Source organism: Montipora capricornis, chromosome 4 (assembly GCF_036669925.1).
Source record: "Montipora capricornis isolate CH-2021 chromosome 4, ASM3666992v2, whole genome shotgun sequence".
Lineage (NCBI taxonomy): Eukaryota > Metazoa > Cnidaria > Anthozoa > Scleractinia > Acroporidae > Montipora > Montipora capricornis.
Window position 1 is genome coordinate 34,153,435 of NC_090886.1, and position 14,344 is coordinate 34,167,778.

General features: G+C 38.5%; 1 protein-coding gene across 3 annotated transcripts; it reads right to left on the reverse strand.

Moving 5' to 3' along the window:
• Nucleotides 1-5,064: 5,064 nt before the first annotated feature.
• LOC138045987 (GFP-like fluorescent chromoprotein FP506) lies at nt 5,065-11,862 on the reverse strand. 3 transcript variants are annotated; one of them, XM_068892663.1, is made up of 5 exons: nt 11,725-11,862; nt 7,696-7,793; nt 6,921-7,145; nt 6,091-6,303; nt 5,065-5,289 (listed from the first exon to the last, which is right to left on the reverse strand). In XM_068892663.1, the coding sequence occupies exons 1-5, from the start codon at nt 11,794-11,796 to the stop codon at nt 5,154-5,156; spliced, it is 744 nt and encodes a 247-aa protein (XP_068748764.1). In that variant the 5' UTR covers nt 11,797-11,862; the 3' UTR covers nt 5,065-5,153. The 3 variants fall into 3 exon arrangements, with proteins under 3 accessions (XP_068748764.1, XP_068748765.1, XP_068748766.1); XM_068892664.1 differs by lacking the exon at nt 11,725-11,862 and adding an exon at nt 9,945-10,070; XM_068892665.1 differs by lacking the exon at nt 11,725-11,862 and adding an exon at nt 9,069-9,178.
• Between the last annotated feature and the right edge of the window lie 2,482 nt (nt 11,863-14,344).

The window sequence follows — 14,344 nt, forward strand, 5'->3', positions numbered from 1 at the left end:
TTTACGTGAACTCTCAGATACTACTTATTATATTACTGTAACCCTTTTTTCTGGCGGGGTGATCGCCCCTATTTGTAATTAGAATCTGTCGGTAAAACTCCATATACATGATTACGCAAAACTCGAGTCACTTGCTGAGTCTGAGGAATTGCGATAAACTGTGAGATACCACTGGGTAAATATCTTTGTTTGATTGCAAGGATAACTGTATATCATATCACTAACAGAATTTGCTGTAATGTAGATTTTGAACCCTATGTCCACCTCCCATGTGAAAAAAGTACAGCGACTGAAAGAAAGCTGGTGTAATAATGGAGTTGTTTAGAAACCGTGGTTACTCCATCCTCGCTAAGCAGTACCCTAAGATCATTTCTAACAACCGGGTCCCCCGTTGATAAGAAAGTGTCATAAAAGAAGCACCAATGTCTGTTAAAAAAACAATCATTTAGTAATACAGGTTTTTCAAGAACGACATGTCTTCCATTGCGTTACAATCAAATGCACACCTACTTATAGTAATTAGATGAGTTTGTCCTCTATCAATTTTCGGAATTGCCCAAGCACAGTCACAAATGGACTTTATTTTCAGCTACACATAATGCGCGCAAACAAAATACTTTTTCGCATGAATGTGTATTCCACAATAGAAATGAAGGGACAGAGAGGGAGGCTCAAGGCGTTGGCCGGGATATGTTATGTCCACGAAAGTTATTTTTAGACGACCGGAAGTCTTTGTTCCTAGGGGAAGGCCTGTCCGTCGAGGCGTCCCGCATGCAGTCTTGCTTTCGCTGTCCGCGTGCTTAGTGAAAGAGAAATGATGGCGCACGTGGAAGGCTGAATGAATATATATTTTCTTTCAAAACATCGGACCGAGGTTTGGGCCTGCATGCGGACGTCTCGGAAGACTTCCGCTCGTCTAAAAATAACTTTCTGGGACATGACATATCCCAGGGCTGGACCGGGAGCCTCCTTCTCTGTGCCCCGGAGTCATTTTCTCTTGGTATTCAACAAGACCTCTGCCAGTACTGGCTCCGAGTCTTCTTCAATGGAGTTCTCAGTCCGCATGGCAACATGGCGATTGGCTCAGCCAATCGCCATGTTGCCATGCGGCAAAATAGCTTGGGTTTTAATAATTGATTTTGGTTAGTTCTTCTTTCGTTGTAGTATCTCTTTTTTCCTTTGATTTTAGTATTCTTATGGGGCTATAAGTTGCATTTTTGATGTTGTTATCTCAGGTTAATAATCTTTTGTAAACATAGATTTTTCGTCCCAAGAGAGATGATCTTTCAGGTGCTGACTTGCGCATCTACCACCTTCAGTTCAAACATCTCATCGTTGACACCCACTCGATCTTACCATCATGTTTTTATCTTCTACCGAAGATACACCAAACTAACAACCCTGGTCGACCCCTAGATTGTTGCTGCCTATACTAACAACATTTCAGCGTTACCTTGAATGTAGTCCTCTCCATAAATTTGACTCTTTCAGGCTCGACACTACTGATCCTGGAACATCGCTTTAATGTTCACCTATGGACGTCAAATCCCTTTACACATTATTCCTAACGACTGTGGATTACAAGTATTAACTTACCTCTTGGATAAACGCGAAATCAAAAAGCCCTCCACATCTACGCTCACAAGACTCGCTGAACTGGTACTTACCTTGACTCGGAATTCCTTCTCCTTTCACAACGAATAATATGCATGCAATGAGGAGCAAAATGGTGCCAAACTATGCCTGCTTATTCGTTGGTTATGTGGAACAAGAGATCCGATAACATTACGCAGGATTAACCCCTCAGCTACACAAGAGATGCATTGATGACATCGTTGGCGCAGCGTCGTGTAGAAGAAAGGAACTCGAAGCCTTTATTTACTTCGTTTCAAACTTCCACCCCCGCCGGCACTTCAATTTACATCCACCAACAGTGAAACTGAATTGCCCATTTTGGACATCAACCTATACATTTCTAATAATAGGAGTAAAACCTCCATCCAATACAAGGACACAAATACTCAGATACTCTTTTCATCTTGAACACTGCACACGTGCTATCCCTTACAGACAGTTCTTCCGCCGTGGTCGACTCTGCTCTAACGATTAGACTTCATGAGGAGATCTAATGAGATCTAACATTTTTCTCCCTAAGTTGTTATTTACAGATTCAGTATCAATACTAGTTGTCAGAACAACATACACGAAGTTCCGTACAAGGTTAAGCCACCCAACCCACCCCCAGTGAGAATATGACCCGAAACAACCCCATAAGCCATTAAAATAAAAAAAAAAACCCAATTGTTACAATTGAAGTAGAGGGAAAACGTCAATTAACACGAGCACAAAGTTAGGGGTCTTATACTACGACATTTTGGGCATGCAAGCTTATAAGATCTTATGTTGTCCTGATCAAGAGTAACCTTAACCTCGCTAAAAAGAAAGCCTTTAGCTTACTTTTAAAAGTACTAAGAATGGTAATGCCCTTGATGATTATGGGGTAAAGCAGTCCAGGTATTTGACTATAACGTATGAAATACTGAAAGTATCTCTAAAACTATACGTTCTTGGAATGCAGGTTATACTAGTAAATTTCAAACCCAGAAGGGGGAGGCCACGCCTGTGTAGAAGCAGTGAGCAAATGTAACGTTTCTTGGATAAATCAATAGAATACAAGCCAGTTTTTACACTTAAAGAAAAAGACTGAGTCTAAGTATTCCAACCAGTAATTTAGTGGTAAGGAGATTCAAAAGCACAAGTCTTTCCTTATAGCTAGCGTTCGAGTATTTTGCATAGAAATTTTAGAGTGGCCCTACGTTGAATATGGATTCAATAAGTAATATATTTCTAATAACAGACTGAAGGGGCCCACAACAAGGGAATAACATGACCTTTTGAGGGAATAGTTGTTTATTTGCGCCCACGTAGTGTCATTTATTAATTTTTTATTGAATCCATTCAACGTAGTGGCCTTCGTGGCATGTAGTTATGACTTAAAATTTAAACCGGATTCGCGCCTCTGGCCGCAAATGACCCTAACACCGCGGGCGCAAATAAACAATATTCCCGAAAAAGTCATGTCCTTATCATTATTTATCAATAAACAAGGCCAAATGATATCAAGAATGGGAATTTTAAAATAATACAACTAAGTGGATAACGAATTCCAAGGCACTTCAAATCATGTAAGTGTTGATTGAACCAAGCTATTAAGAATCCAAAATTTGGTTTTATCAACGGAGTTGATATGTAAATTGGCCACCGTTTCTGTTAGTATCTCTGTACGGTGGCCAATTTACATTATCAACTCCGTTGATAAAACCAAATTTTTGTATACTACTTCCCCACCGACGCAGCACCACAGTTTCTTTAGAAACTACCCCTTCATTCATTTATTAAAGAATTAGCTGAGTCCAGTGAACTTATTTAAAATTACCGAAAAATGCGTAAAATCGTCTATAAATAATAGGCATATCACAAAGTTGAAGCAAGAACCAATCAGCTGTAGGGCTGATAATGCATAGCAGCCCGCTGTCAGTCTTTTGCGGCCCACTAAGCGTGTGTTTTGAAGAGGCCGATTTTCTATTTGGCCGCGTATATTGTTAATAATTGAAAATAACACCCCAGTGAGATCTGACTAGAGCTAAATAAAGAGCCTTAAGGGCGTTACTAGGTAAGTCTCTGGAACAGTTTCTCTTTATGAAGCCGAGCTCTTGTTAGCCTTTGCGGATATCTGTTCAATATGCTCGTTTCATATTGGGCACCTAGATGCGCTTTATAATTGCTAGTGCGGTTCGAACAAAAGACCAAAGAATATTGTTTGTTGGAAACCCTCTTGTTTATTCTCTATCTTGTCTGCAGTTGAAATAAGCCCTGGAACATTTATGGAATTCTAGCGAGAAACAATGATAAAAGCATTAATAAAACTTATGTCTTTGTTAAAAGCATAAAACCTATCTCTCTCAAAAAAGAGAAAGAAGAAAAATCGCCGGGCCCCTTGGATTCCAGCTGAGGTAATTAAACTTGTTTACGGAAAAAGAAGCCATTGTACAAAAAAGCTAAGAATAGTAGTAATAATGATTCGTGGTCTACTTACAAAAAGGCAATTAATTTGTTTTAATTGAAGAAAGAATGTAACAAGGCCCGACTGGAGTATCTCGATAAATTCTTGGGTTGCACGTCACGCAAGTTAAAATATAATCGCTTACCATTTCAGAAAACTGAGTCAAGGAATGGAAATGTTATAGAAGATGAATAAATAAACAACAGGTCCAAGTTTCAGGGCTGTGCGATATCCTGTACTTGAGTTATTCGCCGAAATTGATTACTCAAATTTGAAGAGTTTATTAACACGAACATGGCGGCCGGAAACATATGGAATTTAGCTTGGCTGTCTTTAACACTTTCTGCTGTATAATGAGCTAGCAAACATTCGTATAGACACGTTTTCCTAGTATATTGGCAGTTTAGGCACAAAACACGAGCGAAATCGATGTGTTTTTATGCAACTAGTATGTTTTTCGAAAGCCGCCAACATGTCACGCACTGTGAAAAACTCTGAAATTCAAACTGCTGATCTATTTTCGAAACGAAGCACGGTACCGAGCTGAAAACATGCAAACAGATATTTTTTAAACCTCTTGTAGCTGATCAAGATAAAAACTCAAAAGGCTCTTTAGGTTTGTTTTTTTATTTTTTTTGTGACGTCACGTGCAACCCAAGAATTGGCTGAGGATATTTACGAGCGGTCCAGGCGCGAAGGATCTAATGATCATCGACAATGGCAACGTGCCAACAAACGAAGGTGACAATTAAGAACGCCTCAGCATTTTTCCTCAATAGTCTTGACAGGACAATTAACTTAAGAGCTTAGGGAACTTTTTAACTGATGAACGATGTGGTTTTCTTATTGCATACTATATTCAAAAACAACTCATTTTGTATTTGGGCGAACTTTAATAGCATAGTACAAGCTCGGTTGAACTTGAAACATGAGGATCGGAAATTTGTCATAAGATCTGACGAATTAATTAAGTTTCTTAAAAGGACAACAGTGAACGCAGATTATTTCAAATATGCTTTATTTCTAAAGGCCTGGTTCGAACTACATTGTTATCAGGGTATTGATATGAACTTTCGAAGGATTTTCTCGCTCACAAAGAGCTTCCACATGCGGCAGCATGTTCTATCAGTTGCCATTTCTGCTTCTTAGCATCGCTGCAGTCGGTCCTTGTGAGCTTATGTTGCACGAAGTGGAAGCCTGGCATCTCTTTCGGCTCACAATTTGCTCTGTGAAGAACAAAGAAAAATCACATCGTGGAATTTAAGAAGAAAGGAAGACGTAATAAGATAAGCTGGCATTTGGCGCTAGGTGGAACTAGTGAGAGGACAACATGACTTCATGGGGTCATGGGAAACACTAAAGCTTAAACTTGCCGGTCAACCCTTATTTAAACTAGCTCAAACCGATCGATGGTCTCTTGTGTTTCGTTTTATTGATTTTGTTTTATGTATTTTTATTTTGTCAGTGGACTTTATTTACAGCAAGAGAAGTCCCCTGATCTTAGAAACACAAATAACAATGACGTTATGTGGTGGAAGGATAAAATGAGGTAAATGTCGGAGAGATATTTTGCTTTCCTCCACCAACAGAGCGACGATCACGATGACGTAACGTGAAACTATCGTAAAATCCAAGAAAAAGCAATATATGGTGACAATCACGGGAGTCGCATTTCGCCAAAGCCCTTCGCATGGACGTTTACTGATTTTACGACACAAGAACGTACACACTGAGAGATATCAAAGAACTTTGAAATAACAAGTTGATTGAGCAAATGAATTTGTTCTTCGATGCTCAAGCGGTTTACTGCTGGAATTTCACAATGAAATTACCAAACAGAACTATTTCAAAAAATTCATCGAGAAATTAATTCCTTTTCTGTAAGCAAAATGAATACTGTTACCTATGCTATACCAAGCCGCCCTTAATTTCCAAGTGTCATATTCATAAATTTCACCAAAGTGCTTTCAAGTGACATTCGCTTACAAGCAGATATTTCTATTTAACCACAAAACAAAATAACGTACTTGTGAACTGTGTGGAACTGACACTTGTAACGCCCACCATCCTTCAGAAGGAGGAACATGGTGACATCCCCATTCAGTATCCCCTTCTTAGTAGGTGTCATTTTCTCGCAGGATGGCTCCCAATTAGTTGTCGCCTTTGTCATCACAGGTCCAACAGCAGGGAAATTGACTCCAAAAAACTTGGATTCGTGATAAAAGCAGTTCTCCTCAACACTGTCAAACAAAAAATAATTGATCGATATTACTAATTATCGACGGTAAATTAGCAATTTGTGTACATTTTTTCTTCAGGCTTCCTCGGCAGCAAGTTCATAAATTACCTTTTTCAGTGTGATAATCTCTCCCTATCATCGATTATTTTTACTTCGCAGTCCAAGTGTATGATATATCATATATATTCTCCACCATAAAATAATTCCTTCATGCGAGAGTATGCTTATATGCATACAATCCCTCGTGAAAAAAGACCAAAGTATTCAGTTTCCACATTGAAATGAACTTAGTACTCACTGGAAAAAAGTGTGCTAAAATGGTGGTTGAGAGAGAGAGGGAAGGTCTCAAACACTTGCGGAGAAAAACCTATCCATAGTTGATTGTAGGGCCGAATACTTTGGCTTAGCAATAGAGATTATGTCGATGGAAAATTGAAAGTCGTCAACAGTTGTGATTGGAGCACTACGGACTAACAACTTGTCAGGATCGAGGTAGTATTTGACTTTGTGGCTAATTAACCACCAAAACCCAATAGCTCAAGTCTCAAATGAAGTAAACCAAAAGATTTCCATCTCCTGTTAAGATTTGAGAATAAATGCATGACTGAATTTATTTACCTCAACTTTATATCTGCACTGGCTGTGCAAACTGCGCCATCTTCAAAAAGAAGAGACCTTTCCCATTTATATCCAGCAGGACATGAGTTCTTGAAATAATCAACTATGTTGGAGGGGTATTTAGTGAAGCACCTGTTTCCGTACAAAAACACAGCCGACAATATGTCTACAGAGAATGGCAGTGGACCCCCTTCATCCACTTGCAGAGTAATAACTTGTTCCCCTCTAAAAAAAAACGAACAAAATCTTGTTAACAAATGAAAGTAACCAAATTAGAAACCCAACACAATTGAAAGAGGGAAGCTGTTGAGAACTAAACTGAAGAAGTTCGTAACAATCAAATTCAGTAATTGTATTATGTAATAGGTTTCCAACATGCAAACATTTGGAATTTCGATAATCGTTGGTATTGTGTTGGAGCCGCATTAGCAATGATAAAGCGCATCTAGGTGCCCAATTTAAGGTCTTTTTAAAACATGTGCATTTTTCAAACACCGAAAAATCACATTTTTACTTGATCTTTTGAAATCTATTCACATCCTACCAATCTGCTTTTTCTATGCAGTACAGCATCAGAACTAGTCATTGGAAGGTCGTACGTTCGACTCCTGCCGATGAGCACTCGGATATTTGCCGAGTATCTCCGAGTCAGCATCGAAAAATAAATCTTACTTCATGCCTTCATCCTTTAGCCTTTATCACTATCGCGTAGGCAAATTGCGAAATTTAACACATAGAAGGTTGGCATGATTTACAAAAATGTTGATGGACTTACTCGTAAGGCTTTCCAATGCCGTGGCCCGTGATCACAAAGGGATGCCCGGCAACATTCCCCTCCATGCGGTATTTCATCTCCATTTGAGGTTTTATACCCTGTATGCACATAATGCAGAAAATTGTCATCAGGTGATCATTATTGCCGCATGGGTGATCAGCATCATACAACAGAGCGAGGCTTCAATTAATAGTCTGCAGTTGATAAGAACAAACCACAACACCAGGTATTCTATGCCCTACTCCTTGCAAATATATAGAGTGTGAGTTTTATCTAACGCCCCAAGATGTCTATAAACAAGAAAGGGCAATGAGACGGCGCCTGAGGCTTCTTGTACTTATTCGAGAAAACTTGAAAGCCTAAAGATTTGCAGATGTAAAGGCAGCAATTTTTCCTTAGTAATGTTAACACCGTAAACGTTGGTCTGGCCGGGCTTCGAACCAACGCCCTCCTGCATCATTGACCGATGCAGTGGGTGGTTGATGTTTAATGGAAACAATCGTAACACTGTGACTGGACGAAATCCGTATACAATTAATACTGACTGGTGAGGAAAACGAAGATCGAAGACCATTAATCTCTGCGGGTAAGTTATTGAAGGTTCTTTGGCCTGGAAAAACCTGAGAAGAGCCAACCTACTTTCACCATGGGTAGTACGGATCACTTTGAAAAACAGGAACGGAACCTTGGCTTTCCAGGTCTTTGGTTGGTACACTCTTCTTTGACATGTTTAATTCAGGAATAAAAAAGTTCACTGTTCTCAGCTTAAACGTTTCTCTACGTGAAGTAGCTTGCACGAGCCGTTGATTTCAATAAGCAAGTGAGGGCTTCAAAAATCGACACAAATTTTCTCAGCATTTGAAGACTCGCATTTGGTAAAGACCTATACTATTAATCTTTTCCCTAGCCCTCACTAAAAATGACTCCGTCGGAATTCATTCTTGTAAGATTCGTAGCGTAGCGTCCTTTTCATCGATCGGGCTGAAATTTGGCGTGTTTACTGGGGAGATATATCCCCAGTTTTCCTGAAAATCTCGGCTATCTACCTTTCATTACGCCTACATGACGGCCATTTTAATTCATGCAATTTGAGCCGATGCGATGACCAAATTTTCAATCCATCGCGGAGCTCTCGCGAAGCGGTTTTTCTAAAGTTTTTCAGCAAAAAAATTACACTATATGCTTCGGAATAGATAAAGAAAAGGATTTGTGGTTCGTTGGGTGGGATTTCAAGCGTTAAAATCGCCGAAAAGGTAAGATTAATTATTTAGCGATACAATTGCGTGTCTGGAGCACATGGTCCTTTGATCTCACAGAATTGTGTTTTCCCTCAAAATATTCGCTTGTTTTCGCTTTCGCTCGCACATATTTACCTTTGTTACATGTCCAGTGAATAGTTTTATCCTCTGGGATGAATTTTCCGTCGAAAAATCGGTTATTTGGGTGGTTTTTGGCAAACAGATGTTAATTATTCGTAATGCGATCGCTTCCGTTGCCGTTAGCAACGGGTCGCAAATTTGACACTGTCATCACCTTATCACATTACGCATTGATCGCTAATCTGATTATTTCAAAAAATCCAAAAATATTCGTGCCTCTTCCGTTTTCGGTCAAATTTATGTCCAAGAAAGTAGATAAATTGAAGAAAATTTTATTTTCCAGCCAAAAATTTGTAATCAACGCTAAAATGACCAAATTTTGCCTGGAAACAAATTTTTTTTGTGATATTTTTCTTAATTTTTTTCCTTCAACTTTGGCTTTTTCAGTTGTCTGTAAGTAAGTTATATGCTGTTGGAAAGCTTATTTTCTTAGCTTTAAAATGATGTATTTTTTTCCCCCTAACTTCAAATATATATTTGAGAAAAATAACATTTTTTGGCGATGGCAGATTTACCGCGGTTTTCTCCCGGTTGGGAAGGTTTTTTAATTAAATACCATTTCACTAGTTCGAATCATAATTAATAGAGGGGAATGGTTATGAAACCCGACAATTTTTTTTTTTGTTGGTTTTTGCTCTCGTTTTTGGCCTTGACCATGCACAAAACACACTAGTTGTACGTTTACTCCGTACTGAGGAACTAACCAATGAAAACGTGTTGGTTACGTAATTCATGTATAGTGTATGAGCGCAAAACAAAACATTGTATACGGTCGTGGACTTTCCAACCTAAATCGTGGCATCTTTGTTTGCTCCTTTGATGCTTGCCGAGCTTCCAAACCAGTCCCCTCTATTAACTATGCTCACTTACCTGCTTTGAAAGAGCCATGTTGAGAACAGATCGCTTGATGCCTCAGAAGTAATACAAAAGTCGAGTAACTCTCTTGCAGTTCACACTGACGCTGCCCAAACTCAACTGAATGTAATGGTAGGGTGGAGCAATTTTAAAGCCAAAGCGAACAAAGAATATGAATGTTGATTGGCTCAACTAAACAGGTTAATCTGGATCTTGACGGGTTCGCCTGGTTGGAAATATGGTTCAACTGACAAATCCACGTGATTTACAGCAATGTAGGTTTTCAAAGACATTATTAGATCTGTTACGTAATTCTGAGCTCTGACGTTATGCAATAAATCATCCCCAGCTACAGGCAAATTTAATCTACCAATCAGTGTAACAGTTTTTTCTTCATCTTTTAAAAGTAACTTTGCTTATACTGTGTCGTTTGATGAAATCTCGACCACGATTTTAAGTTTTGGATTCTATCTTTGTTTATAACATAATTTGAATAAAACGCGGGTTCTGATTGGCCAATTGGTCATTTACCATTTGCCCACGGGTGCACGCTCGCTGACGACAGCTGACGTGCGATCTAACTTTCCGAGATTGTGGAAAGAAGAAAATGCCGTCACTAGCGCATCAGTCCTAAGACATATTTTCCTCATCATAGAATAGGGTTGAACCTCTACAGAGCTCAAAATAGAAAGATATGGCCCTAAAGATAAATCAGCAGTGAAAAAGGATTGAAGGTCTTAAAGCGACGAAAGAGCGTTTCGTGTTTGTACTGCTTTGATTTCCAAAACTCAATAGTGCACGCTGAGCCGTTTGCCATTTGTTAATTCTCGCTTGATTCCCATAAATGTTCCAGGGCTAATTTCAATTGCAGATACTGATCGAGATAGAGAGTAAAAAGAAGTTTCCAACAAACATTTGGAATATCGATTGTCGTTGGTATTGTGTTGAAGCCGCATTAGCAATGATAAAGCGCATCTAGGTGTCCAATTTAAGGTTTTTTTTAAAAACATGTGCATTTTTCAAACACCGAAAAATCACATTTTTACTTGATGTTTTGAAATCTATTCACATACACGGCCGTCTCTTGCATAAAATCAAATACTCTCTTCATATCTATGTCTTGCTGACAGATTCACTTTTCACAAGGCGTTGTGCTCACACCGCGTGAGCGAATCCCAGGTTGAGTCACGGAGTAAAAAAACACCTTTCTGGCATCCTGAAACACTAATACTATGATAGAAATGCAGCAGCTTTTAAAAAATATCTAATTGAATTAATTGAATTTATTTAATGCAATTCCCGGCTATATGGGAAAATAATTGCGCACTCCAATACAGGTTCAGTGAGAATAGTAATCTCAGTAGGTCTCGATTGGTGGAGGTTCTGACTTGCCCTATGCATAGAAAATTTAGTCTTTCAGGGTGCGATGTTACATTAAAAAGCACAGCTTCTTCACAGGTGTTTTTGCTGTTCTTCATGGATGACTTGTGACTTCATTTTAAATCCGTTTGTAGATACCACACTCTTGACCTTTGTCACTGCTGTTCCTGTCCTTGAATTATCTTCATGATCAAAAACTAAGTAGCCTCTAATTGATGTCCAAGGTTGAATTGAATAGCTTAATTTTATAGAAGACAATTATAGGATACAGCATCTTTGTAAAAATATCTAATTGTAATTACCATGGTTTTTAAAATGAAATCACTGGCCATAAGGGAAAGGGTTGCACATTCCAATACAGCTCTAGTGTTCGATATCATATGAGACGATATATGCATGAAATTCGAATACGTACCAGTTGAATTACGAATATTTGTTGATTACATGATTTAAACTTCACTCTGCAACCAGGTTGACAATCAGACATGATAGTTTGTGGACGCAAATCTGGTTTGGCTAATTTTGAAGACCCAATTGAATGATGACTCGAACGAGTGTTCCGAGACTAATAGGCCTTTTCGCGGTTTCTCACGTCATACTGCTCTGGACCAAATACCCCCCGGTACGTCTTAAATTACAGTGAATGCATCTAGAAGTTTCACCCCCTTTGAACCATTATCCTTTATAAGGTCTGACGGTTGTGGATAGCGAGAATACGTCTCAAAAAGCACTTCTATTGAGATTATTTTCTGGAACTATGGCGATCAGAATCAAGCTATAACACGGACTGTTAATGAAATTTGTAAATTTCATTATAAACTCTTGCAATCAAAATTATGCAAAATAGTTTTGACGTTGCGCCTAGTGCAGTGATCTAGGTTTCCTTTGAGTGAATGATAGTAGTAAAATGACTAATATTAGTTGATTTTTTCTTTAAATCTGCTGCTTTGTAGCGGAGTTACATAATCCCACACATTCACTGTACTCTAAGCCGTGTTTGCCCTCCAACCAATATGCATGAGGTCAGAAACCGTGAAAAGGTCTATTTCATAGAAAAGAGTTTTCGCCCAGACAATCAGCATACCAATCATTGTTTCAGCAGTGTTAGGTTCTATAAAAAGCCTCTGAGCCCCTAGGGATTAAAAAAGCAAACCTTGGTTAGGCAGACAAAAGTAGAATGGGCTCTATTTTGTCTATTTTCCAAAGAGCGCTATGTTAACACTGATAGAAGTACATAGATATTATTGAATACCGAAAAATCATAGTTTGCTTGGTCTTTTAAACTTGCAATGACTAACGTGTCTTGCATAAACTAAGCGCTGGAGCCTGGGCGAAAATGTGAGGTGCAGCTATCAAATTTGAAATGTCATGCAGATTACAGATCATTCAAGAACAAGGAAAGCACTGACAAGGTCAAGAATGTGGTATCTCTAAATAGATTTAAAATGAAGTCACAAGTCAGCCTTGAAAAACAACGAAAACAACTGTGAAGAGGCTGTGCGTTTAAATGTAACATCGCACACCCTTAAAAGACTAAATTTTCAATGAATAGACCAAGTCAAGGATGCCACCAATCGAGACCTATTGAGATTACTATTCACACTGAAACTGTCTTGGAGTGATCAATCCATTTCTCATATATTATGGCTGGGAATTGCATTAAAGAAAACACGTCAATTACAATTAGATATATTTTTTAAAAAGCTGCTGTATTTCTATCATTGCGTTGGATAAATGTTTCAGGATTTCAGAAATGTATTTTTTTTCACTCCGAGACTCAACGCCTTGATATGTTTTATGCAACTGGCATGTTTTTCGAAAGCCGCCAACATGTCACGCACTGTGAAAAACTCTGAAATTCAAACTGCTCTATTTTCGAAACGAAGCACGGTACCGCTGAGATAAAAACTCAAAAGGCTCTTTAGGTTTGTATTTTATTTTTTTGGGACGTCACATGAAACCCAAGAATTGGCTGACCATATGCACGATAATAGCGACGAACACATTAAATTTTTTTTTGGAATTACGAGCAGTCCAGGGGTAAAGGATCTAATGATCTAATTGTCATAAAGATTGACATTGGCAACGTGCTAACAAACGAAGGTGACAATTAAGAACGCCTCAGCATTTTTCCTCAATAGTCTTGACAGGACAATTAACTTAAGAGCTTAGGGAACTTTTTAACTAATGACCGATGTGGTTTTCTTATTGCATGATATATTCAAAAGCAACTCATTTTGTATTCGGGCGAACTTTAATAGCATACTACAAGCTTTAAAGGAAATCTCGGTTGAAAAACATTGATGTCATGCGGATCAGAAATTTTCATAAGATCTGACGAATTAATTAAGTTCCCTATAAGGACAACAGTTCAAAGCAGATTATTTCAAATGTGCTTTATTTCTAAAGGCCTGGTTCGAACTACATTGTTATCAGGGTATTGATACGAACTTTCGAAGGATTTTCTCGCTCACAAAGAGCTTCCACATGCGGCAGCATGTTCTATCAGTTGCCATTTCTGCTTCTTAGCATCGCTGCAGTCGGTCCTTGTGAGCTTATGTTGCACGAAGTGGAAGCCTGGCATCTCTTTCGGCTCACAATTTGCTCTGTGAAGAACAAAGAAAAATCACATCGTGGAATTTAAGAAGAAAGGAAGACGTAATAAGATAAGCTGGTATTTGGCGCTAGGTGGAACTAGTGAGAGGACAATATGACTTCATGGGGTCATGGGAAACTCTAAAGCTTAAACTTAGATAGATAGATATACCTTTATTTAAACACGATAATGTTTAAAGCTGTAAGCTTATGGGTCGTGTGTTTACAAATAAGATAAGATTCCCTTAAATTACATACTATTATACGCCTAAACTAAAAATCCCTATGGTGTAAGAGAGCTAAAACTAAATGGCAATTACGATTGTATATGTAAGATACATGTCAATTAAAAGTATACATAATCATGGTCACTAAAATCTGTAGTAGAAATTGACGTAGCATAAAAATTAAAATTTAAGAAACTTGCATTATCTTTCAAC